The sequence below is a fragment of the Aulonocara stuartgranti genome (assembly GCF_965226115.1).
Source record: "Aulonocara stuartgranti genome assembly, chromosome: 6".
NCBI lineage: Eukaryota > Metazoa > Chordata > Actinopteri > Cichliformes > Cichlidae > Aulonocara > Aulonocara stuartgranti.
In genome coordinates this window covers 27408032-27435245 of record NC_138944.1, presented here as the reverse complement: position 1 = coordinate 27435245, position 27214 = coordinate 27408032, and the positions used below count along the sequence as shown (strand labels likewise).

General features: G+C 41.1%; 1 protein-coding gene across 8 annotated transcripts in view; it reads left to right on the top strand.

Annotated features, from left to right (window-relative positions):
- Positions 1-27214, top strand: part of fbxw7 (F-box and WD repeat domain containing 7) — a 139769-nt gene that overhangs the window by 103245 nt on the left and 9310 nt on the right. For 7 of the 8 annotated variants that reach the window (XM_082537988.1, XM_082537989.1, XM_082537987.1 and 4 more), the window contains 7 exons: positions 12885-12967; positions 14490-14631; positions 17577-17711; positions 20025-20148; positions 20327-20463; positions 21081-21194; positions 25953-26134. In XM_082537988.1, the coding sequence (XP_082394114.1) occupies positions 12885-12967; positions 14490-14631; positions 17577-17711; positions 20025-20148; positions 20327-20463; positions 21081-21194; positions 25953-26134 (917 nt within the window). Of the gene's footprint in view, positions 1-7057; positions 7611-12884; positions 12968-14489; positions 14632-17576; positions 17712-20024; positions 20149-20326; positions 20464-21080; positions 21195-25952; positions 26135-27214 lie in introns of those variants that run through there. The other variant, XM_082537990.1, reaches the window with a different exon arrangement.

The window sequence follows — 27214 nt, the reverse complement described above, 5'->3', positions numbered from 1 at the left end:
TTTTTTTTTTTTTAATGGATTGTAAAAAAGCTTTTATTTTTATATTTTTAAATATGAATGCAAATAATATAAATATATTATATATAAAAAAATACAAAATAAAGGGAGAGAACAGGTGCTTTTGATGATGATTTGCGAGTTCTACAGCAGTTGATGTCATTAACATGGTGGTAAAGGAGTGATTTAAAAGCTGGTTAAACGACTTGACATGCCAGGTAGAAAATGTATTTGTTTGTCTCACTAATGTGCAGCTCCTGCAGTTACTGAAGTTACAGTAGTTTTTGCTAAAGTGTTAAACAGTTGTATTATTTTTTTCCTTAGAATTTCCCAAGAGAGTGCAGCCTAGGCTACTGTTTTGCTTATATTTTACTTATGCTGTGTCACTGCTATTGCATTGTAATGCTGCTGGTACCTGGTAGCAGTACATTCACACTCGAATAGGTAGCTTGTCATCAATGACAGTAGCTCCTTGTAAAAGGAGGATGGAAAGTGCCCTTCATTTTGTTTGCATCTGGCAGGCAGCAGTATTTATTACTGTAACCACTGATGAAACATTGTTCAGTCGTTTTCTTTTAATGTCATCATAAATCATATAACTCCAAGGCCATATTGCCCACCTGTAATATACACAGTGTGGCTGAATAAAAGGCATGTTTATGGAGCCACAGTGAGTTGGTGTGCATGTGATGTACTAAATGTAATTTCAATCCATTTGATACTTTTGACCTTTTAAGTAACATGTTACATTCTAGATGTGCTAGAAGAAAAGTTCATCTTCTCGTAACCATCCATATTTTGTTAAAATCAGCATTGCCATCCAGAGAGCCACGCTGCTACCTTGCCTACTAAATCTTGATGCTAAAGCTTAAAAGAAGGGTAAATGTTCATTATTTGTGCTTAATTCACTGGTTATACCAGACGGTTCAATAGCATCCTCTAATCTCTGATCTCTGATCCGCTTAGATAAAGGTTAAATCTCACTTCAGATGTTTCTCATGCACATTTCCTTTTGAAACCTTTTATTTGGAACAGCAAAGAAGCAAATTACTGCTTTGTTGAAGAGATAAAGAGTAGTATGTGTAGACTGTGTTCCAGATGAGATCAGTATCAGAAGAGGGGAAGTACCAAAGCCAGCTTGACGAGCGAGTTTGTGTAGCAAGTTCAGGTCAAGGCAAGCAACCGAGCCACTGTGAGAATGTCCCCCACACAGTTTGCCGCCACCTTCTCAAGCATATTTGGGGATCCTCAGATGACAGGCGGCACAAATTGGCACTCTCTGATTCATCTAAGATAGGAGAGTGATCATTCTGGACGATTAAAGAGGTTTATTCACTCTGTGTAAATGTTGATGCCAGCCCTGGCCAAGTTTCACCTGGCTCATCTCTCACATTTCCATAACATTCTTTCATTTCTCAATGAGATAGGACAGTCCAGGCTGTATCCACATGCAAAACCCACATAGGCCTATCATGGGAAGAGGATTACAAAGAGAGGGCAACAGTAACACTGACCTTTTTCCTGTACAGTTTGCCTTCACAGGTATGCACACACACACACTTAAGGGCACATTTATTAAGTTATTGGACGGATAAGTTTAATTACTTCAAATGAATGGAGCCAAAAGCTACTTTAAAGCTTTTAAAGCGTCCCTAAATAAATGTTGACACTTACCCGCTACCATTATCATCTAGAGATATACCCATATTTTCAGGTGTTTTGGTTTAACATTTAGTTTTTAATTTTGGGATTCTGGTTTTTGTTTTTGTGTTTTTTAAACTCTAAATGTATACAATCTCACCTTTGGTGCTGGACATCTTGCTCAATATACTTCAGTTCATCTCACTGTTGCCTTGTTAACTTTGTAGCTAGATGTACTGACTGTTCATATCCCTTTAATAACTTTTTTTAACAAAACCTGCCTAGCAACAACTCCACAAGATTTTGCTCTCCTGCCTCAGACATTTTCTCTCTGCAGCACTCTGTACAGGGAGTGGCAGAGAAACGGGCAGTATCACCTGTGAATGAGCTGTCGGCACATGTGCAGTGTTTTGGTGGTTGTTGGAGGAGACTGTGCCGTGTAAGAAAGACTCTGTCACCCTATTCTCTTGCAGGGATTTTCCATAGTCTCTGCCATAGTCTGTAACATGGAGTATGAGTATAATATTTTTCAGACAACAAAAAGAGGTAATAAAAATCAGGATCATTAAAAATAAATGCCTCTAATTAAGCTGAAAGACTCGCGTCCTACTCAAACCATGTCAGCAATCACCAATTCCTCCACCCGCTGGCTGAAGCTTGGGATATTCACTGATTGGTACTGACGTGCTTTGGGCACTCTGATGATGGCCTCAGGGTTTAGCTATGATGCCTTTGATTGGACAACATAATGACTGAGAGCATCATTAAGTGGCAAAGCGACACAATTTCAGTCATTGATTACTTTGTCTTCATTGCCTGTGCTCCTATAAAATGAACCCTTTGGGAGAACCAATGAAACTGAGTCCATCTAAAGTTATAGAAGCTGTAGTTTGCCAGGGCGTGCATTTTTCTGCGTCTGTCATTTTCAAACTTCAGAACTGTACTTTTGCTTTATTTTATACATGAAAGAGATTAGCTGATAATGCTTTTTCTGGCACTAAAATTACCACAGTTTACACATAGTTAAAATGTGCCAAGTCTCAATTTTAGAAGTTTGAATGGGGGATTTAGAGGAAAATAGAAAAGCAGTATGTGTAGATTTATTATTTCTTATCAGATGTCATTATGCCCCAGATTTTGGGTTATGTTGCCATTCTTTCAGAGATTTGCGGAGCTGTGAATTAAGAAAGGCTACTGGTCAACTCATTTATAAAGTGTGAACAATTGTTACCCATTTTGGCTTTCAGTCTGCAGATTTCCATCTATTCTGGGTATGTATTGAGGCCACATTGTCATTTTACCTAAGCACCCACACTAGACCACAATGTTTTCTATGGGGAAATTAGCTGCGTCTGCTATTTCCCTGCAATTGTTTCTGTGGTCAGTGTCAGTTGTACACAAAGGGAGGAGACATTATGGCTGTTGTTTCCAGTAATATTGTTTTATGACAAAACAGGGAGGCTGAACAGAGATCTGGACATCCCAGTTCTGCATGAGATGTAGCACCATTACAGGTTTATCTTTGTAGTTACCTAATGAGAGCAGAAGTGCACAGGAAGTCTGAACTTCTATTGAATAAAAGAATGGCCGCTGTATTCAGGAAGCCTTCCTTTGTGGTGCATGCTTTATCTCTATCTACTTTTTACTGCAAACACCATAGAAAACTATTTTCCTTTTTGTACAAAAATATGAAACTTTTACATGTCTTCTGCTGACCAGGTTATGCTAACTTCATCAACAAGGGAGAAATTCCTCTTTTGGTTCTGTTCATTTGTGAATCCCAAATAAAATGCAGTGTTATTTATGGCCAGTATTTGCTCTTATGTCTTCAGCCTTTATAGTGCATACACATGTGCCTCTGAGGGACAAACACTGGATACTGTCTCTTTGACTGTAATCATTCTCACTTTAGTGTTGGAGCTGTAATATATATTTGTCTTCATGTTCATTGTGATGACCTTTGCCTGTTATTTTCTCAGGGCTCCTCTACTTCTATACATTATAAAATGCTGCATCCACTTCCACTTCTTAAATAATTGCCGATAACTGCAAATACTGACCTCTGTTCTCCATTTATTTTTATTTAAGCCTATTGATGTCACAGGGGAGATGCCTTAGCCTCTTGCTTTAATTTCTTTGTTTTTTTCTTTTTGACCTGAACCCTTCAAACTTGAATGTCTCAGTCGCGTGGGTGGCTGTAGGATATGTTAATTCAACTCCATGCAGATGATGCCATTATTATCCACCACAGAATGCCATGATCCATGATTTCCTTATTCATTAAACCTCCCCCACACAGATTGCATCTGTCCAGTCTGGCATGGGGATCACACTTAACCCATTTGAGGAAAATCTACTGAATGCAGACCCCCTGCTTCTTTTTTTTTTTTTTTTTTTTTTTTTTTTTGTCCAGAGAAGACAATCACACAATGACATGACCCCATTTAGTGATGCATCGCTGCCCAAGAAGTATTTTCCTCCTTCAAGTTCACCACCTCACATTAAACATTTTCTCAAGAAAGCCCCTTTCTCCTGTAGTTGAGCTTTTTTCCCACCAACATCTGTTGATTGGAAATCGTTCCAGTCACCAATCCTGCAAAACAGCTGTGAGGCTTTACTTATTACACCTCTAATTAGTCAGTGTTTCACTTATCACAAAGTGCAGCAATTAAATTATTGTGACAGCTTCCTAATTAAGGATTATTTTTCTCAAATTTTCTGCTTAATTGTTTGGTTTCTGGTGTACATTTTCAATTTCCTTTTTAAGCCCAAGTTGTGCAGATAGTTTGAAAAGTTTAGTTTGAGTCACCAGCAGCCTAACAGCCAGAGATATTTACATATGTACTAAACTTTGTATTTGTATTTGAGAGGCCACAGCTAGAGGGCTTTCATGGCTGTTCCTTAATTCTGTAATTTATGATTAATCTAGTAATTGTTTCAGACTTAAGGCAATGTCTGACATCATTTTAAATGTCAGTATTATGGCCTTGCTTCTAAAATCTGTATATTTTAATGCATATATTAAGTATATACTAATCCAAAGATTATCAAAAACTAGATTGATGGGAAGATCAGACTAGGTAGCCAATCCGAGGATGCTTATCTTACCTGCAGACTTGTACAATATCTGAGGCAATGTGCTAAAAGCTTGGCACCGAAGTTGTCTGTTTATGCACAGTCGAATAACACAGCATTTGCATTTATCCACAAGCATGCTGTGCTAAAATGAAATTACTATTTTTGTACATCTTCCTCTGTTTAAATATTCCAGACCTCCCATCAGCAACTGGCTGATGGGAGGCCTGTAACCTGTTTGTCATTTGTTGATTATAATGAACAAGATTTTTAAAATGCAGTTTGCTTTGAGAAGACGACACCTTCTTTGTGCAGGATTTTGGTTTTGATAAGCAGGAGACTGGTATCAGCAGGGAGGGGGCCTGTTAATGCTTTACCAACTGGCAGAAGGAGAGTGACAAAGGAGGCCACGGACCATTCAAAGGCCACCGTGCAACCCTGCTCGCATACCAAACACTCCAATGTGCAGTGTAAAGGTTGGGCCGGCCGATAGCATCGAGAGAGCCTTTCTCATGAGAGCCACCTTAAACAAACACACACACACACACACACACACACACACACACACACACACACACACACACACACACAGAGAGCTCCTAACCGCTTTGTCTCATGCACCCTGACGTCCACTGATTTGAAATCTTTTGTGTTGGTATTGCTGTGGTGTCCTAGTGTCTGTAATGCTTAGATTAGCCAAGTCCCAGTATACCTTGTATAAAACAATAAATCATGTGTCATACAGTACCCTTTAGGCACATTACAATGCAAAATAAGCCTCAAGATGTAACTCGGATTGTGCTAGATTTTTACCAGGCATCTCTTCTTTGCCAGCTTTAAAATTCCCACCTGTGCTAGGTCACTCTGTAATTACAGGTGTAAGCCAGGAGAGTCTGAAAGGCTGCCAGATCTCAGTGCACAGTCACCTGTGAATAGAGCCCATCTCATGGCCCTTCATTGTCTCCGCAGTTTCGATGATCTGAAGCTGATGTCGTATGAGGTCAAGTGTTGCAAATGTTGGATACCACTTGAAACGAATGGTGTAGTACAAACTCTGCACCGAGTGTCAAAAACCTTTTTGTAGGAGAAAATGTTGAGAAATCAGAAAGGATTGTCGTGTATGACCAGTCATGTTGTCCAAATTACTCAAACAAATGCATTTGAATGTGTTTATTGTGAACGGCTAAGCAGAGGAGCATCATTGGTTTGTTTACTTGGTTCGGTGTTCCAGTGAGCAGAAATCTCACTGGAACATTGAATGTGTTTTGACAGATTATCTTTACCTGCTCAAACTAAAGCTCCCATTTTAAGGTTGTGGATTTTCCCATCTCTAATCATAGTTGTAAAGCTATCAGCAGTACATAGTGTTTGTAACTGGACAGGTGCAGTTGGCTATTATCTGCCATCCTGAAATGCAAATACTGTCCTGCAGGAAGCAGGTGCAGCAGATATAGATCCATTCACATATTGCCTGATTGGTTTTAATGGCTGACTGTTTTCTGTCATGTGATCTGTTGACAGTCATTTTAATGCAGCAGTCCGGTGCAGAAGCCTATATAGAGCCAAAGCACGTGGAAAGAATATGTTAAATTCCTGTAAAAATCCAAATTACTCAATGGCAATACTGGGCATCGGCTTTGGCAGAGGTGTGCGGTCTGAGTGCCTAGTGAGAATTGAACTGTTGCTGGCCAATATTTAGCTAATTTGTTTGTCTTTTATAATGTATACCTTTGGGTATTACTAATATATCAATCACTTGGGTCACTTTTTCTAGGCAGAAATAGCCAATTAAGCTCTCAACGTTTAGGTTTTCTCACATGACAGTGAAATACATGTTGGATTTGTGCTGGGAGTGGAATAAAACGATAGATTAAAGGAAGCAAGGCAAATTGTCACGGGCCAGCTTTTGCACTTTCTGATATTTTAAAATATTAGAATAACCTAAAAATAGCCAGATCATTCACAGCGCTAATATTTAATAAACAGATATTTTGTTACGTTTAATTTAAAATGAAAAATAAAATAAAAATCCCCATTTTTAGTGATGAGAAGTGAGCGGTGTAGTGAGAGGACTTTGACTTTCCATCAGTGCGTAATAAATGTAATCTTCAGTATAATTTGACGCAGAGGATGGCTCCTGTGTGTTTTTGGAGCTTGCAACAAGTGTGTGTGCGTTTGGCGGGGGGTTCCGCCTTTGATGCGACGAGTGAAGACAAGTCCGTATCCCACCTGGTCTCTGTGTGTGTGCTGCATGTCGCCTGCTACGCATATGTCCCCGGGTGCTCCGCTCGCGGACGGATGCGCTGCGCACAGTGTTGAATGCTGGACTGCACCATTCCTGTCGTCTCCAGCGGGGAGGCTGTAATCCGATCCCGTTCGTAGGAGCCGTCGTGCAGCCTGCGAAGAGGAAGAGGGCACTGCTCTGTGCTCTGACGCTTCTCTTCCTGCACTCCTCCCCCTTTCTGCCGAGTATCACCCTCTTTCTCCCCCTCATCTGTTCACTCCCTGCTCGGCGGCGCACAAGCCTCCGGAATCGTCGCAGTGCATTGTTCACCCATCGACCTAGCCCCTTCAAGTCGACGTGATACGACGGAGCTTTCCCCCCTCTTTCTTTCTTCTACTACTTCTTTTTTTTCTTTTCCCCTGCTAATGTCTTTACCGGTGGAATCTACTGCATGCACGCCAGTCCGGTGACGTGCCCGAGCATGTTCACATCAGAGCCAGCGTCGGATTTACCTGAGAGTACACTGCCCTCACACTGTCAGAGCGATCTCGCCGCCGCGCACGCAGATTTGGACTTCACCGATTGTCACTGAGAAGCAAAGGAAAAAGGGGGGGAAACACACCGGATTACAAGGATGGGGTTCTACGGCACTTTAAAGATGATTTTCTACAAAGTGAGTAGGATTTCTTCTCGTATTATCCGCCGTGTCACCTCCGGCACATCCTCATCTTCTCTCCGTGTGTTTGGCTCGCTCTGTCGCCCACATTATCTTTGACGCGCCTCTCGCGGCAGATCGTACGGCCACTGCGGAGGATGGACAGCATTGTAGCAGACCCCCAGAGATGCCTCTTTAATTGCCCAGGCCGTAATGTTGTGTTAGCGTTGCGTTAAAATCTTTTAATACGCTACTAAGCCGTTTGACGTCCTTTCCGTCATAGTAACTTCGGCTGTGTAAATAAACGCCGCCACCGCCGCGGTTCCGGGTGACATTCATCGCGTTGGTGAATTTGTTGTTGCTTTGGGGGTGCTTAATTCTGCAATCCCCGATAAAAATGTGCTTATAATTAGGCGTTATACACTCCTGAATGGAACGAAGCCCCCATTTTATTTTATTTTTTTAAATGTATTTCCCCCCTTACCTCCCATCAGTGTTGGTAAGATGCTCTGCACCTGTACATCAACTGTGGGTCCTCCCTTTCACAGACCCTAGTAGGTGCTTAAGCAATTACACATTTTACGTAATACAGCGCTGATGGAGCACCATGTATGCTTAGGTACATTCAGAAATAAGGGCTTCAAGCTCAGACGCCCAGGTTCCCCTGCAGTCCTGCCCAGTTTGCAGGGTTGTTATGATTGTACATTATGCAGCAGTGGCTATCTCCCACTGACCAAAGTAACTGCTTGAGATGCATGCATGCATCAGTCTGCCTGCATTTGCCTGTTGGAGTAGCCAATTCCCTGACACTGCACTTGCCTCAGGCTCCAACTACAGATAATGGGTCACTGTGTCAGACAGCATGAGGTAGAATATCCTCAAGGATGTTGGGTGTATTATGCTGGATTGCAGCCATAAAAATCGTCCTCTCTTAGCTGGAAAATGCAGAGTACAAACAAACGCGGGAAAACAACAAAAAAAAAGCATGAAAGAGAATTTATAATTCAGACAATGTAAACAAATTCGTTAATCGTGTATAATTTTAAAACGCGGTTCAAAATATCCCTTGGGGTGGGGGATTTTTATCCAGTTAATCCTAATAATTGCACGAGAGTCTTGTTAATAGATGAATAGCGCTTCATTGATTTGAATGTTCATGCTCATTTGTATTCTCCATCCATTTTAAGGATGTACTCATTCTCAGATGTATCAGGATTTTCAAGTCATCCTGCAGAGCGCAAATATATTAGTGCTGCTTGCGGGGCTCGTAGTAGCAGACTCTCATTTTTGAGGATGAATTCAAACCCGTGTTTCTGATTTGATTGCAGTTTTGGTCCTTGAAAAACTCCTTCAACTAGCTCTCAGATCCCAAGCGTTTCTGTGCCTCAAATAATGCTGATTGAAATGAGGAGAAACTCTTTGACGAGTGCTTGAAAACACAATTTGAAAAATGAGAAAAGCCTTTTCTCGTGACTGATGCTGCAGGATGTAGTCGCCGTTAAAATGAATCAACACATTATGTAAGAATGATCGCTGTCTTTAAAATATCATTAACTCTCTGCATATCCATCTGTCGTGCTTTTGGCCAGATAGGGACGTGGGGGTGGGGGGGAAGCCAGAGGAAGGAGGGGGACGGCTGATTGGTGGTGATTTACAAACACTGTGTTCTCTGGTTACCTTTTCCCAGGCTGAAGCTGCAGAACAGGCTGGTTACACATTATTTTTTCATGCCCGCATTTAGTTTGAGGTTTTCTTACATGTGTGTGCACACACTCAAAGCCAGCCAGCACTCCCCTCTCTTCTCTCACACTCTGAATCACACACACAAAAAACATACGCGCGCGCACACACATACACACCCTCTGCATGCATTCACACACCCAGGCTCTCCTTGGCTACTGAACTGCCATTGCAGTGAGATCACCACTTTAGGAACAAGGCAGCCAGGTTTAAGAGCCCAGTCTTAACAATCCTGAATATCTTATAAACCCCTTTTTATATTATTCAGCAATCACACAAGCAAAAAATGTAGACAAAGGAAACACAAGTTATGTACCTGCCTAGCTTGGACTACATTTGCATTCTTGTTGCCAAATTTTCGAGTTTCTTTTCTGTACCTCCCCCTCATGAATTACTTCAGGTTTTTATGGTTCCTCCCTATGAGCTTTCAGCGGCTTCACGCATGAGCTGAGTTGTGAGGAAAGAATCACAAATCATTGGTCAGATCACAGTGTGGTCTCCAGCAGGCACCTTACCTGCAGTGCACATTGATGTGCTAATCATGCGCATGTGTTGTATAAGCTCAGACTTTGGTTGCCTGTCGGAAGTTTCAAGGCACAGAGTCTGTAAAGATTCAAAACTAAGGTAGGAATCCGTATCGATCAGAAGTCCATGGCTGCCGGTGCAGATGTGCTGCTCGTTATTCAGCATTTCTCTAGTCGTGGGCAAATGTTGCTTCCACATTCTTTTTTTTTTTTTTCTTCTTTTTTCTTTTTTTTTGTGTGTGTCACTGTTCTCAACATTCACATGAGCAACCCTCACATTTAAAACACAGTGAAAAAACACACACACACACACACACACACACACACACACACACACACACACACACACACACACACACACACACACACACACTAAATTATAGTGATAAACAAAAAAACACACATCTTTGAAGAGAAGCATGTAATCATTCCACTGTAGCGCCAGACAGTATGGAGTCAAATGTCCAGTGGTGTTTTCCTGTGTCGCATATGAACTACAATAATACACCAAAAAAAATGCATTGTTTGTGTCAAAGGGGGGAAAAGTTAAATTTACATTTGGTTTCTGGCTTCTACGCATAATCATCCGATTATACAGTCGCAGAAGCGTTCAAGGAGCAAACTTTCAGGTTGTGTGTTTGGAGCACAACAGGCTGGACTGTAACTGTAAACAAACTGTTGCCAAATACCTTTGACCCTAAACTGCTGCGCCACGAGTACTATAATCTTGTGAGAAAATCATTGATGTTAGAACTGCAGTGATGAGTTCAATAGTAGGGTTAGGAGATGGATTGCCGTTTTTACTTCATAAGAAAACAATCACCCCACACCTGTCATTTGTTTCAATTTCAGGGTTTGTTTTGTTTTGTTTTTTAATACTTTTGGATGGCTGAGTGAACAAAACACACATTAGCATTTGGCTCCGACATCTTTACACCCATCAGATCCCTGACAAATATTCAGGGATGGGTTTTGGATGTGTTTCAGCCACATGCTGAACAAATACCTTTTCAGAAGTTAGAATTTATGACCTTTTAAATGAAGTCTCTTGTGCTTGGCCTTGCAGTTTTTTGTTTAGTTTTTTTTTCTTCCTTTTTTAAGCATTACCATTCGCCAGTGTTGACCTAACATGACCCCCTAACCCTGAGCTGTACCTTGAGATTTTAACAGTACTATAACTCTTAGCTGCTCCGCTTATCTTTCTGGTGCTTCAATTGTCAATACTTTATTGGAGATGACTCAAATTAAGAACAAGATATTGTGCATTAGTATATAATATAACTATTTCCCCCCATAACGACGATGAGTTGACGCCCCAGTTAATATCAATATAGATGTAGTTTGACGACCATTACAATGTGTTACATGTTTTCCAAGGGTAGCTCTAGTAGGCTGTATAGGCAGAGATCACATCACTAACCTCCAACTGAATCCCCTCGCCTGAATGTGATGGATTTTCACTAAATGTTTCGACAGGCTGTTTGTGTTTCTGCCTTTACAAGAAAAAGTTCTGCTGCATTTGTGGCAACAAGCACCATCAGCGAAGTGCGGCCACACTTTTGAGTGTTTGATTCTCCCCACCTTCCACACAAAGATCAGGGTCTGTGTATGGATGGGTGAGACGGAGCTGCACCCACTCTTTGCGTGCAGGCTCTCAGGAAGATACAGAGAACCCTCTTCTGCATGGGAGCTAGTATGACTGCATCAAGTCTTAGTCAGTAATGCAACTGGTCAGGTAAAATTTATAACATAACTTTTGCACCAATAATATATTTGAAAGCCATACTGATGACAACGGGGCGAGAAAATAATAAGCTTATAAACTGATAATGAAAATACTTGTTTCTTGCAGATTTGATGCATAATTAAAGTGCATTTTGATATATATATATATATATTTTTTTTTACGTCATACTTTTGCTGATATTACAAAGGAGCTGGGCTACAAGGATAAGGATCGGAAAAGGATTTGGTTTTGAATCCATGGGTTTACTTTTAAATCTCCAAAAGCCTTCACTGAAATATGAAATATATTTAAATATTAAAAAGAACAAGGCCAGGCTGTTAGATTGTATATTGTTTTGGCCAGACACTAAAAATCAGTGTTCATTTATTCAGCTAGATTGTTTATTCATGAGGGACTGGAGATGAGATGGTGATCACTTGCATGTGTGTTGAGAAGCCTTGCCAAAGAAAGTGGCAGGCATGGGATGAGGAAAATTGGCTTGCCCGGGCCTCTACACAGGCTCCTTTGTTTGCACGGTAGGGTAGGTGGTAACAGGGACTGGGTGGTGTTGCGTACGTGGAGATGATGGAGAATAATAAAGAACTGACTTGCTTGTTTTTTTTCCTTTTCCTTCTGAATTATTGGCGCATTTCAAAGAATAAACCCTAATACCTGCTTGAGGAACTTGTTATACTTTGTGGTTATTTTGTGCGTACAGGCATGCTTTATCCTTTGAGTTTGGGTGTGAGTGCGGTTACCTATTATTGCATATTATTGGATTTCTGGTTGCTCAGTTCTCTCAATCAAAATTAAACACAGCACAGAAAAACACCTTTTCTGTGATGTGCCATCTCAGAGTGTATGCTGAGCTGTGTCACGGACAGATTGGTCATGTCTCTGTGCTTTGTTATGGCACATGTTAATTATTGAATCTCCAGCCCATGCATAAAAGTTTAATTTTTCCATTTGCATTAAACTTTTGCAAGACTGTGCTGTCTGTATTTTAATATGCAAAAATTCAGACGTTATACTAACAAAGTCTGTAACTTGCAGGAATAATTTTCTGCTTCCAGCACAGTTTAAAAAAAAATAGCTCCCTGACCCGTGTCCCTTCTTGATTTTCTTTTCAAGCGCTAATGTCTTAGAACTAAATTGGTTTAGATTTTGTTTCTAAAAGAAAGTTACCAGAATGGAGTTGAATTTATGTCCAAAAGGTTGCCTCTAGCTTTTAAATACAAAATTTCCCACTTTTGTGCTTTCACTGTTACTAAGGTTTTTGTTTCTCCCCTTGTTCTTCCTCAGATGAAGAGAAAGTTGGACCATGGTCCCGAGGTCCGATCTTTCCCTTCAGGAAAAAAGCCCTGCAAAGGTCCAGAGTATCCGAGGTAAGAGAGCTTTTTCTCTCATAAGGCACCCCAGCTATCCACAGACTCATTTTCCCTTGTATTTTTGTTTATCATCTTAGGATCAAAAAGATTATGGTAGAAAATAATAAAGTAAAAATTCTTCCTCCATTGTTTTCATGCTGAACATGTTATAATTGGGACTACCAAGGCAAGCAGTAAAAAATGCCAGGAGGCATAAACAAAGGTTTGCATTGTATATGTGTAAACAGAGGGATGCTCCCTCTTCCATTCTGTCTGCACCATCCAGCCAGCCAGTGGTCCCAGATGTTTCTCTTACCCTGAATATTTAATGCCCGTGTTCACATGTAGCTCCATTAAAATTCAAACTGAACACAGCCACTTAACTGTAAATGTTGCTATGTAACTCGCTCCGTCTCAGCTTCCTCTCCCATTAAAAATGAATCAATAATGAAATCGACCCCCAGCTTCCCATTTTGCTGTCAGCAAGCAGAATGTGAGGCATCGAGGGTGCCCAGTGGATGGCTTCTGCTGCTGCCCTTACATTACAAGGCTACATGGGTACACTTTGAAGTCCTGTGCTGCCTTCCGCATCCAGATACAGCAGGAGACTCTGGGCCTGAATAGAAATATGTGGGACTGTGCACACTTTGAAGTCTGAGTTAGAAATAACACTTGCCATTTTATTAAGTATACATAGCGAGAACAAATGCTCCTCTGCAATAAATCCCGTCTCCGTGAAGGTTGTATTGATCAGTTTTTGTTGAAATGGTTTTAAAGAGGTGTTGATTCATTGTAATGCACATTCTGGAGGTTGTAGCTTGTGCTGCTGAATGGTGATGAATTGCATTGCATTATACAGAGAGGCCTTGTGTTAATCAGTCGGCACTAATTCAGTCAGACAAGGTGGATATTTATTTTATTTTATTTTTTAAATTGCAATGCTTTTGTGAAGAGTAACTTTTTCTTACTGCAAATAATTATTTTTTTCTGGAAGTAATTACGATGTGATAAAGATGTACTTGTAGAGTTGTTGATTAGCTTGAAAATAATAATCATTTTTAAAGTAAATGTCAGTTTAATTGATTTAACCTATGACTTCCCAATAATAACTAAGAACGGATTTAATTAAGAAAATTGCACTAAAGTAAAAAAAAATAAAAAATTAAAATTTGCCTGCAAAATAAAAGCTTGGGCTTGATTGCTGTCATAATTGTCAGAGATAACACAAAAGATGAAAGTTGAATGTAAAAAGGTTTCGTTTTGTTTGTTTTTTTTTGTCCATGCCTGATTTGATTTAGCAGAGTTTGCAGCAAAGCTTATTTAAAAAGCCCCTTCATAATGGGCTTCCTGTTATTCTCATTAAGAATATGCTGGGATGTGTAATATTTACATGTGTTTTTCTTAATTGCAGTGACAGCAGTGCTTTTACAGCCTCCACACCCCTACTTAGACTGCAATTTAGTTACGCTATTTGTCTTTAAAGGTCTCATATCAGCATTGGTCTTCAAGATGCTTTGTTTCCTCCCTTTTAAAATTACAGCCCGACGGGAATTGTCCCATGTCCGGCCACACCCACCACATTTGGCCACATCAGAACAGCCAATGGTCAGGGGCAACAGAGACGACGTATCACCTCAATCCAGCCACCCACGGGTCTCCAGGAATGGCTCCGAACATTTCAGGTGAGCGCTCTGGAGTCTTTTTCTTTTTCTTTCTTTTTCCCCACTCTTGGGCGATTCTGAACCCTCGAGGAAAAGCTCATCACAAAGCAGATGTTGCGTCCAATCAATGTTCACTTAGTCTCCGAGATAATTGCTGCCTTGTTGTTGTGGCCCAGCACATTACCATAGGCACTGTAGCGTGGAATTGGGATTAGCCGTACCTGTTCAGACTGAAAAGCAGAGTTATAAGATCACATTAGTCTACTCTACACTTTTTATTTAACCTTTATTTAACCAGGAACTCCCGCTGGGATTAAAATCCTTTTAAAGGAAGTCATGGCCTGTGCTTTTCTTCTTCTTTTTTTTCCCTCTGCGATCCTCTGAAATGGAGACGTTACTTCAGTGTGAATGTCTTCCATGAGCAAAGTTGGCATAAAAACTTTTGTCCTCTTTTTAGCCACTTAAGTAATTAACTGTCATTTACTCTAGAGACTAGCAAAGACATGATGTAATATTATAGTTTACCCCCTATTTATGGTAAATTTCCTATGTTATCATTCTCTGATGGATACAACCTAATAGAGTCATTTCTTTCATGTTAAACTGAAGCGCTAATGACTTCAAGGAAATAGGATGTCATTTAAACATATTAGCCTGGATTGCCTCTCTGATTTTCTATATAATGGGTTGCCATGGATTTCATTACCTAAGAGAGTTTAAACCTATTATCTTTGAACAGCAGGGTGAACCCGTGACACCTTGGTGTTTGTTTTACATATATTAGTCCTCAGGCCAGAACATCAGTCTGCTCTCTTTAATCGTACAGCTGAAGCTACAGGGGGATAAACCTCAAGTTCACATTCTGTACATTCCCCAGTCCAGTCCAAGCCTGCATGTAGCTCCCGTTAGTGAGAAACACCTCTTACATACGTGCACCATCACCGACACCTCGCATATCACATCCCAGGATTAGTTGGAGATTTTTAGAAATGGGCTTATTTCTCCTTTTTGTCGAGTTAAATGAGGAATCTGCTGCCACTCGTGTCTTTAGATGAAATGTAAAGATACAACAAGTGGCTGCTTACATTAGCTTTGCAGAAAGAGTGGCAACAAAGGGAAACTCTTAAGATGACTGTGTTAAAGGTAACAAAATCCACCTAATGTCTAAAGCTTATTCATTAGCATATCTCCGTTGTTTAATTTGTACTCGAGCAGAAGTGTAAAAACAATGGGCCTCAGTCTTAATTGTCATTGTCATTAGAACTGGTGTAAAAGATCACATGATTGCCTCTTTAGTCTTTATAGCTTGTAGACATCCTCCTTGTTGTAATCTGTTTTGTTCACAGTTGTTGTTTTTTAAAGAAAGTTTGGTTTGAGGGGCTGTATGAGAAGCTTGGACTGTTTTTTGAGTCGTCCGGGGGTTTGTATTGCCCAGGTCTGGTCTACGGACACTTTGTCAAGCTTAAATTAGAAAAAAGCATCTTTGAAAAACACTGCAGGCTGTAGTTTGAAAGTTTACTGGACAAAAAGGTTCTCAGCACTGGTTGGGAACTGTGGAGCTCTGGTGTTCAGGTTTCTGTGGGAGTGCAAATTATCAGTTGTGAAAACACATAAGTAGCTGTTGCGCAGCCCCCTCCCTCCCTCTGTCAGGGAGGGGGTCTCTTAACTGCCTGATTAGCTTTAGAACCAACACCTCTGGCTAAAGCTTTTAGCTGCCAAATTACAGGTGGTTTGCGTATGCCAGATTTTCCACCCTGCCTCGTAGCCTGTAATCATTGTCTGGATTTCAGTGCTCCACAGAGGGGAAAACAACTATGACTGTGGGGTCCAACATACGGTTAGAGAGCTGCTCAGCAGTAACTGAATGTTCAAGCAGAAGAAATAAGCATGCTGACTACTAATAATGGTCTTGATGGAGTCTAGTTCCTCGTATTCACATTTTCCACTGCTGGAAATATGCAGGTGCCTCGAGCAATCCGGTGCTGCAGTGGAGGGCACGTAGGGAACATTAAGGTGTCAGGCATCCTGCACAAGGAAGGATGCTTCCAAGGCGCTCCAATCCAAGTTCAGACTTGGAAGAAAAACGTACACAAGAACACGTAGGCGTCATTCTGTTCCCACAATGCCCCAATGCTGTTTTCAATTTGTGCTACTTGTGGATGTATACGAAATATGCTGCTGATGGTGTTAAATTAGTCCACTGCCAGGTGGTTTAGAGCAACCAGACAAAGAAAAAGGCACACAATTCAGAGGAACAGACCGAAATAAAAGCAGGGAAGGTACCTGTAATCTTTGTAAAAGTAGCAGGGACAGTTATTGTGGTTGGATAAATAAAAGCAAAGTTCATAAAATCACTTTAAAGTCATATTATTTTAACATAAACCTTCGGTTCCTCTGGGTAATCTCTTAACTTGCCTCATAGCTTTGGCTGCAAAGAAATGTTTTTACAAGTGGGTCACTGTTTTCTTTCCTCATGCACACAATCCTGTATTTAAATTGAAGGAAGAAAAAGCTTTGCATCTGTTTTATGGGAAACCAAATGCATTCAACACATTCATTAGGCTTCAAGGTAAATTACAAGAAAACTCCATAAAGCTCCTCTTTTTTTATGTTGCTGCAAAGTCATCAAATCCTGCTAGAAGCTCTGTAAACCCTAGATTTAAAATTAACTTCTTGTCATACATTTTTTTCCCAAGCATAATACATAATGTAGCGGCGAGGGAGAAAGTTTTGATCTAAAATAACATTACATTTTGCTGTGATGTTCTGTACATGACTGACACCATTGCACCTCTGGTGTTTTCTACTAAATTGGCCTTTTTTTTCCCATTGACCCAGGCTTCGACTTTGAAACAGCCACATTTAATGGTTCCCGTCTTCAAAGTAAAGTCATTTGAATAATTTCAATTTTCTCTCTCTTTGTGTTTGTGTGTGTGTGTGTGTGTGTGTCTCTGTCTGTCTTCCAGAGCTGGACTGGCCCAGAGAAGCTGCTGGCGCTGGATGAGTTGATTGACAGCTGTGAGCCCACACAAGTGAAGCATATGATGCAGGTGATCGAGCCGCAGTTTCAGCGAGACTTCATCTCCCTGCTGCCCAAAGAAGTGAGTTCCCCTCAAGCGCCTCGCCCCCTCTGCCTCGGCTTCCTGTGTATTCTGACCTGAACTCCCACAAGAAGCTTTTATATTTGTTCTCGAATGAACACACCTCAAAAAGACACAAGGCAGTCGTCTCAGCCTTGATCGTCCGTCGGTCTTCCCTCGCATCATTTTAGGGCATCCATAGTGGGTGTCTTGCTTTTTGCTCTACATCATAACTGACAAAACAAACAATGTAAAGTGGCACGCTGATAATGTGACATAGGGGATTCTTAACAAATCGGCCTCAATTTGCTGAAGCTTGTGTAGCAGATCAGAGACTTCACACCTTGTCTGGCAGGTGTCAGGATTGAGGGTGGGTGGGGGTAGCGTGGAGAGTGAGGCAATAGGATGCAACATTTCAAGGTGTTGGTGTCACTTGCTCTAAAGCCAAATATACAAACAGCTTTATGTGTGTTTGCACCGGTACATGAGACCTCTCCTTTCATTCTGTTTCTCCTTAAAAGAAAAATGAGCAAAGAAACCAAACAACAACAACAACAAGCGGCTTTGACTTCTTTTGATAATCCCACCTCTCCTCTTAGATCCAGCTCCAGGAAAAATATTAGGTGTGGCTGTCAAGTAATTTTAGCAGGACGGTCCCTGTGGGTTACACTTGAGATACAGTCGAAATTGAAACTATGAACAGATTCTGCAGAAGGCTGAGTGTCAGACTTTAAAAGCAATTTGAGATTGATTTGTAAAACTATTAAAATATCCTCTGGCCTGTAATGATGGCCGGCTTAGATGGGCTTTGGGGTGATTCAGGTATAACGGTGACTTGAAGTAGACCTAACTGTGTAGTGTAACACATTTAAACCAAGGAGAAGAGATGATTGAACAAATTAAGACTTACTTTTGACTGATTAATTTTGTGTGGATGAATCTAGCATATTAATTCACTATAGCTGAATAGAGTATAGACAGATTCTCAGTCACTATTATGGATCCATCATTAATTAAAATGGAGAAGACAACTGATTAATTGGCTGTGATGGAAAAGCAATACGAGCACATCACTTTGAGCTGTCAGAAATTATATATGATGACGACTTTACATTTTTCCCTAAACTTTTCAGATCAATAATAATTGACAGCTGGAGACCATCCTAAGTAATTTGACTCCATGCTGATGTTCGTGGCAACACACCTGAATTTGTTACTCTGTCGTGGGGTCGCTGTCATCTCATATTGTTGTCGGATAATGAAAGAACAATATTTACACAGCAGCTTACGCCTCATACTGTCAAATGAACCCGTAATCCTTTTTTATGCAGATGCACAACAATCTCTTGACCTAACAGGTGATCCAGCTCATTGCTTTTGTGCAAATATATATGTATTTGAATTTGATTGTTAGTGGAACATAAAAGCAGGTGACTATCTTTCTGGTTTATGCTCATTTGGTTCAATGAGCTGTAGCATTGTACCTGCGCTGAGAAGCTCAATGTAAAAATTTTTACAGACATGTCGACTCATCTCAACGACTGTTGTACAAGCTACACTAATTATCCTGCATTTGTTTTCTTAGATTTTTTTCTCCCCCTTATTCCTTTTTATTCTCCTATATTTGTTCAGCACATCCACACTAGAACACTTTAATTTTATCATGTGTGCTGCGTTTATGCCTAGAACCCACACCATGTCACAACTTTAAACCCTGAAATGGACTTTTGGGGGATAGTTTTAGTTTGAAAAGTCATTAATGTGAGTTTGGATGGACAGAAACGGGACTTCTGGAAACAATCATCCAGGTTTTCATCTCACAAGACTAAAAAAGTAAACCTGTCATCTTCTGCTTTTGGCTAATCCCATTAGCTTCAATCTCACCCTATCCCTAGCATCCTCTTCTCTCACACCACCTCCTGCATGTTCTTCACTACATCCATGAACCTTTTTTGCGATCTTTCTCTTATCTTCCTACCTGGCAGTCTTCCTTTGTCCAGTATGTTCACTATCCCTCCTCTGCACATGTCCAAACCGTCTCAGCTTTGCCTCTCTCTTTGTCTCCAAACAGCTGAACCTGAGCTGTCTCTCTAATGTACTCATTTCTAATCCTGTCTCTCCTGGTCAAGCTGTAAACTCTTAGTCTATTCTTCTTGGTCAATATATGATGTACATTTAATGTACATCATATATTGACCATTAGGTTATTGAAAATATGTTATGTATGTCACCTTAAACTGTTGTTTACATCAACTGTAGAAAGTTATAGCTTCTTTTTCCTCCCCCCATTACTGCTTTACACCTTTCACATTGCTCGTCCTTGTCTTTCAACAGCTGGCTTTATACGTGCTGTCATTCCTGGAACCGAAGGACCTCCTCCAAGCAGCACAGACGTGTCGCTACTGGCGCATCCTTGCAGAAGACAACCTGCTGTGGAGGGAGAAATGCAGGGAAGAGGGTGAGCCTAACTGTTTGCAACAGATGCAGGCAGACAGACACTATGCGGTCGCCCAGCGGGAGCAGTCTGAAGCGACTGCTGTGCTTAGAATTGTGGTTATTCCTGTTTGGAAAAATGCACTTTTATTGAAAAACAAGGACATTTTAGTCCAACTGGCTTCTTTTCTACCTTCTCACAGGTATCGATGAGCCCCTTACCCTGAAGAAGAGAAAAATTGTCAAGCCTGGCTTCACTCACAGCCCCTGGAAGAGTGCCTACATCAGGCAGCACAGAATAGACACTAACTGGAGGAGAGGGGACCTCAAATCACCTAAGGTAGCTTTTCTTTCGAACTTAAATTCCCCACAGGTTAGAGGAGTTTTACAGATCTGATCAAATGGCCTTGAGGCACAGAAAGATGGTTCAATAAGAGTCTGAAGTGTTAAACTGATGGAAAGTTAGTGAACAGTCAGGTTTGTGCTCCCAGGTATTTGTTTGGAATATTAATTGAGCTGGAGCACAGGAAAATCTTATTCTCCTTCACATTAAAGACTCGCCGTCTCTTTTACCTGTTCAGAAGCTTCTCATAGAGCATGACCAGCATGCTGAAGCTCATCCTTAATGGACCTTGTACGCTGTAGCTGTTTGTGAAACGGCTGCAGGTCATTTTAGGCCGCGACTGGCATAAATTAGTTCCCCACGCTCGTTATAGTCCTTTGCATATGCAGTGTGCCCTGTCAGTTGCTGAGCTCGCAGTCCTGTGACCCACTAGCTGAGACTGAATGTATGCAGCACTGCTTAAAGCGCTGTGTACACCTGCAGCACTTGATGACATTTTCACTTTGATGCATAAGAAGTGTTACTGTCAGCATCATTATTTGCGTTGTCATTCCACATCAAATCTTCCTCCGTGCCCTTCCCGCTTCATCTCTTTTCATGTGTCCCATTTAAAGGTGCTCAAAGGCCACGATGACCATGTGATCACCTGCCTCCAGTTCTGTGGCAATCGCATCGTCAGCGGCTCTGACGACAACACGCTGAAAGTCTGGTCAGCTATCACAGGAAAGGTAAGAGTTGAATACTGTTACATTTTGGATGTACGCAGAAGAGAAGGGAGGCAGGCACTAATATGAATAATGGGCTGTTTGCTTAATCATACTACTTTTTACACTCATTGATTAGAAGTGAAGGTAACAACTGTGTTGAATTGATTTAAATACTGTATCTTTAGTGCTCCCACTGATATAATTTTGCGTTACACTACCACATAAAAATCTTCCTGGGAAGACTGCTTTCTGTCCCAGTCTCTCCTCTCTTATATTTATCTATTTTGCAGACTTGTAACACAGCCCATGTCCACACGCGGTGTTAGTATTCATAGCTGAAGCTGGTGCAGACACACAGGCGTTGTGCTGCAGCTTTACGCTGTGTATTAAAAAGAAAGGCAGTGGTTGCTCTGTGATATTGGAGAGCGCTTTACAGATCGTGGTAAATCACAACACTTTCATGCCTCAATGCTGGACTCCTTTCTCAAAAGAAGTTTTCACAAAAAGTCCTTCATTATTTCTCTTCCCAGTCTATCCCTTTTGCTTTTTTTACTCAGATAAATGACATAAGGCTGGGCTTGAACTTGGTCTTTAAAAATGAAAACTTTCAAAGAAAAACCTCTCAAAGGGGGAAAAAAAAAAGATGTTCTGCATGATCACAGTGGGGCGTTTCGGCCTCACTTTCACATGTAAAAGAGTTGAGTTTGCTTTTCATTGCTGCGGAGATTCGGCTGAACACATAAAGTAAAGTTGGCTCTCTCCCAACTGGTGATTACATGCATATCAGTCACAGTCACATTTGCTGATCTGAACAGATCTCGCCAAGGTCATCCGATAGGCATGGAGCACAGTTTGGCTCTCCTACACCCAAAGACTAATATCTGGATGACAGGTTGCTGAATTATAGCTGCAGTAGCTCCATATTGGTGGTGGAAGCCTGTGATGAGTCACATCACCAGCAGGCTCTAAAGCCCCCCCCCCCAAACCCACCCTGCATTCAGAATGACATCACAGACAGAGGTTATTGTATGCGCTTTCTACAATGCTAATCTGCCTCAGGATTGTTTGTTTACATTAGTCATGAAGGCGAGATGAGCCTAAATCCGTGTTTGGTTGCTGTATTCAGAGCACACATTCCCTCTGTGGATTTCATCTCTTTGCCTCCTTAGCTCTCAGCACCACAGAGAGTGAATCCCTCACTGGAGAGGAATGGCCAGTTAAGCCGAATCGACCATTTCGGTGAAGTGGCTGTCGATGCCAGTAAAACTGTAAAGTAAAAATACAATGAGATTACCGGCCCCTGGATTTGTTTTTTCTCCCTGCTGTCAGAATTCTTTATAGTCTTTGCCAGCTTACTTGAAGACTTGATTGCTACTTTTTCTTAGTCCGTCTCTGAGATGCAGGTCTGTAAAGTGGCTGTCAGTGATCTTGAAGTGTTACACAGCTTACAATGGCTGCTGTAACTACCAGTGTTCATATCAATATCATTTCTCTTGTACTTTTTTTTTTTTTTTTTTTTTTTGTTTGGTGGGGTGGGGTGGGGGGGTTGTCATATTGCACGTCTCCCAAGATTGTAGCCATTATCTTTTCTCTGTAATTTTTTTTGTAGTAATTTATTTTAATTTCCTGCACCTTTTTGTAAACAAATCTTTCAACTTCAGCAAAGCACAGTCACCCAGTCTCTACTTCTACAGCCCTGCCACTTAACTCTTACTGAGACCTGGATCAATAAGAGACTGCAGCATGGTGATCAGCTGAGATGAGAAACTGTGATTGTGTTATACTTTTTTTTTATATATAAATCATGCTCTGAAAGGACGGTATGTTTGATTCGGGGTCAGAAGTAGTCCCTCAAATCAGTAATGACTTTGGTGACTGATTATAGATTACAAAGGTAAATTGGCTCAGAGATCAGTGTGGTTACCTTTTCTCCAGGAGAGTGCAGAGATCCACCTGCAGCAGCATGCTTTGCAGGTGGGTGATTTAAAAAGTCGGGATGGGAAAAGAAATTGGTCACTGCGTAGACAATTTGTGCCAAAGAGAGACCACTATTAACGCTTCCCTCCCGTTTGTGCTCCTCTGCCTCAGAAACATTGCCTCCACTTTAGAGGCATCGGTACAGTTCCCCTGTGATGGGATACTGTGGGGTGACTCAAAGGCTGCTGCATTCAAAATGTTCTGTGTTGTCTTTACACCAAATACTGCATCCGATCAGATGTTTCCATCGGCTGTTTAATGAATCTGTTGACAATACCCTCTTCTCTCCCAGATTTGTTTGTGAATTGTGTATTTTTCAAACTCATTAGGTATTTTTTAGCATAGAAAGTGTGCATTAGATTAATAAGCCTCATTTGCATGAGCATGGCCTAAATTTTTAATTGCTCAACAAATATTCATCAGATGCAGTTACTCCAGCAAAAATAGAGCTTTAACAAACACCACAACCAGCATTTGCCTTTTCATCTTTGCAGCTAGTTTTGTCCTGCCCCTCGATTCATCTTGTTATGTAAAACACGGCGACTTGAACCCGTTCTGTGAGGTAATCAGGGAATTATTATATGAGAATATTTTATATAAAGACTTCCACACCTGGAACAAAACTGGGTTGCTAGCTAGTAATCAGGTTAGACAGTGGGTTTTATTTATGGTGGAAGTACTGCAAGAAGCAAGCAGTGCTTAAATTTTAAACAATATAACATTATCTGCTGGATCTTGGAGACGTGTGGTCTGGCAGATCTTCAAAGCTTCTTTTTCCTGCTGAAGAAACTGTTGCGTAGACGGTTCTTGAAGGCTTCGTCTTTGGCTGGATGGACCTTTGTCTTTGCTTGTCTCCAGCTTCAGCCGGGGACGTCAATCTTCCATCCAAGCACACAAACAAACACATCTTGCTGCTTCAAAGGTGGCTACCTTGTGCTTAACAGAGCAGAGTGTGTCCTTGGTGGTGCCTGTCAGAGGCAGCCTCAGCTGTCAGGCAGATTTAAGATGGCAGAGCTGCGGACTACCGTCGTATTCAGGGAGAGGTGTCCTCTGCGAGACGCTTTAGCCGCATTGACACGCGTCCCCTGTTTTTAACTGAAAACAAGGGGAGATCCACAGATTAGAGGTGGCTTTGAGAACTGTTAACAGACTGATTAGCGAGCATCTGAAATCATTCATTAAATGAAAGTATGGATTATTTCTCCATGTAGATCAACCTGTATCAAGATTCTTATCCTCAGCTGATTGAATATTGTGCATTCATAATGAAGCCTCTTTTTTTTTCTCTCTCGCTCTTTCTGTGGAGGAAGCACCGTGTGATTACCCATACTTATGTGACACATCTGTATTATCCACTTAGTACTTGGAGACAAACAGTAGATCAAAACCATGTCATCAAATCATCAACACAAGGAAAAGGCAAGTAAGAGAGGGGAAGAACACATTAGTAAGACTCTATTCGCCTGCCGCTTTGGTTATGCGTTTCATAGTCTATCTTGAGACATTTGTAACCTCTCGTTCCTCTACTGTCAAACAGTCAAGTATGGAAATGAAACTATAGCCGCAGTAATCTCTTAATCATCTGGTATCAGGCTATAATTATCTGATGGCTTCACCTGAGCCAGTTTATTTTAACCTTTGCTAAGCATTAGTTGAACCCACATTGAGCCCTACATGTGGCCCACATTTTCTCATATTTGAGGTCTTGAAAGGTGGGCTGTTCAATACAAAGGGAAATCTCCTGCATTTGTCTTTCAATGAGGCCAGCTCTCAGGTTGCTAAAGCGGATACTCCCCCGCCACAGTTTTTAAACCAAGACGAGATCTGAAGCAAATGTAAAGCATTGTATGAAAACCCTCATGTGTTTAAAACGGGGGGAAAAAGGCAGGCCTTCACACATTCATTAAACGAGCGCTAATCTTCTTTCATTCTTTGGAACCGGCTTATTTTATGTTTGTTTCACAGACAGATAAAGATGCCTAAGCCCTTCATTTCAGATATTCTCTCTTCCCACGTAGTGTTTGAGTAGGCTTTAATCACACTCTCGTTCTTGGAGGCTTTGATTTATGGGAAAAATCCTGCATTATTGTATCCCCAGCGTGATGCAATAAACTGCAGGCCTGTAGTTGAGTGTTACGCAGCAGTATCGCTCATTCATCACTAATGGAAATTAAAATGTGTGCACAAACACTGAAAGTAATCCTCAGGATACAACGCAGTTTTCTGGGGGGTTACATTTCAGTGGCAGACTCCACTCTAAACCTGACATGAGCACAGCAACTGCAACTTCTACAGTTTTTTCCTCCCTAAAAGAATTTAAATTGAATGAGTTTGGGAGGCTCGAATGGGACAAACTGCTTGGACACAGATTGAGTTGATAAGAAAGATTTCCATAAGTGCTGTAATCAATAACTAATCTCCTGTCCCTAATGAGGATGAATGGAGACATTTTAGTGAAGACTGTCATCAACCCTTCCTGCAAATGATTTGGCCACTTTCTGAAACTTACGTTAAATCTTGTGCAGAGCTCTGGGAGGTTTTGTCCCAGCACGACAGCAGCAAGTGTGGACTCAGTTTTTCCTTACTGTAAAATGTCAAATTAAATTTTTTCCCCCCTGAAGGCAGCGAGAGGGCATGCAGGAAGAGAAAATCCCGAATGAGATTTTATGAATTCTTAAGCTGAGCTTTGATATGTATGAATGCCATCACCCCAAATGCCTTTCAAATGAACTTTTCTAACATCAGAAGTCTGTACTGTCCATCAGGAATCCTGATCAAGACTCTCCTTCTTCTCCTCTTTAGTGTCTGCGGACATTGGTGGGCCACACAGGGGGCGTGTGGTCATCCCAGATGCGAGACAACATTATCATCAGCGGCTCGACTGATCGCACACTCAAGGTCTGGAACGCAGAGACGGGAGAATGTATCCACACCCTCTATGGGCATACCTCAACAGTGCGCTGCATGCACCTACATGAGAAAAGGTACGGAGCAGCTCACTGCTGTGCTTTAAGCCCAAGCTTGAAGGCTCTATGATGCTTTCGATGAGATGAAGATTTGCCCGATCAGTCTTGAGCTGAAATGAGTAGAAAATGTTTAGCCTTTTTTTCAGGCTAAACTTATCAAATACTACCAGGTTCCACTAATTGTTGCTTTCATCGCTCGTGTGTGATATTAAACTGATTTTCTTTGCGTTTTAGATAAACAGAAAAGCGTTTTGTGCTATTGATATAGCAATCTCTGAAAATAATAGTTTTGTTAGTGTCATCCTTAAATGGGTCAATTTTAGTATTGTAGTGAGCTTTGCCAATTGTGTACTGCTGTGTGAAACTGTGCGCCTTCCTGTTTAAGAAATTGTCATGTTTTATTTAACCCTTAGATGTTGTTTTTCTTCAAAATCTTTAAAAGTTGTAATATATTCATATTCCAGGTATTCCTCATAAAATGTTTGTAACATGAGGCCATTTCTATTTTTATTTATTTTTTCATTAATTAAAAAAAAATGCAGTTTTTGTATCACTACCCCGCTCTTCCATAAGTGGGGTCAAAAATGACCCCAAGCAGTTCCTCTGGAATCTTCTATGAAACTTTAATTCTTAGCAACTCTGACTGTCCCACTTACACTTCTGATGGATCAAGAATTCATTTTTACACAGTAACAGACATGATTTATAGTCAGGGCTGCACATAAGTGGTCCGCAGGTGTGCATTCGGTGTCAAAATAAAAGTATTCCAAGAAATTCCGAGAATATGCGCTTCTTTTGCAGTGGAGGAACACCAAAGTAATTGCTTGCTTCTTCGACATCTTTAAGAGTTCTGAACAAATGTCTGTCCTCCTCCAGATTATCTTATGTACGCAAACGCGCGTTGCAACTTGTTATCTGGTGCGTGTCTTTTATTTTGACAGCGAATGCGCACCTGCGGACCATTTATGATGTATTTTTTTGTTTGTTAAATATCTAAAGTAACATGGCTGCCATGAGGCCAGCTAGAATCCCTGTGGCCCTACAAATGATCCAGGCCCATCGGAGGAAATGGATATTGAGTCTAACAGGATGAATTAG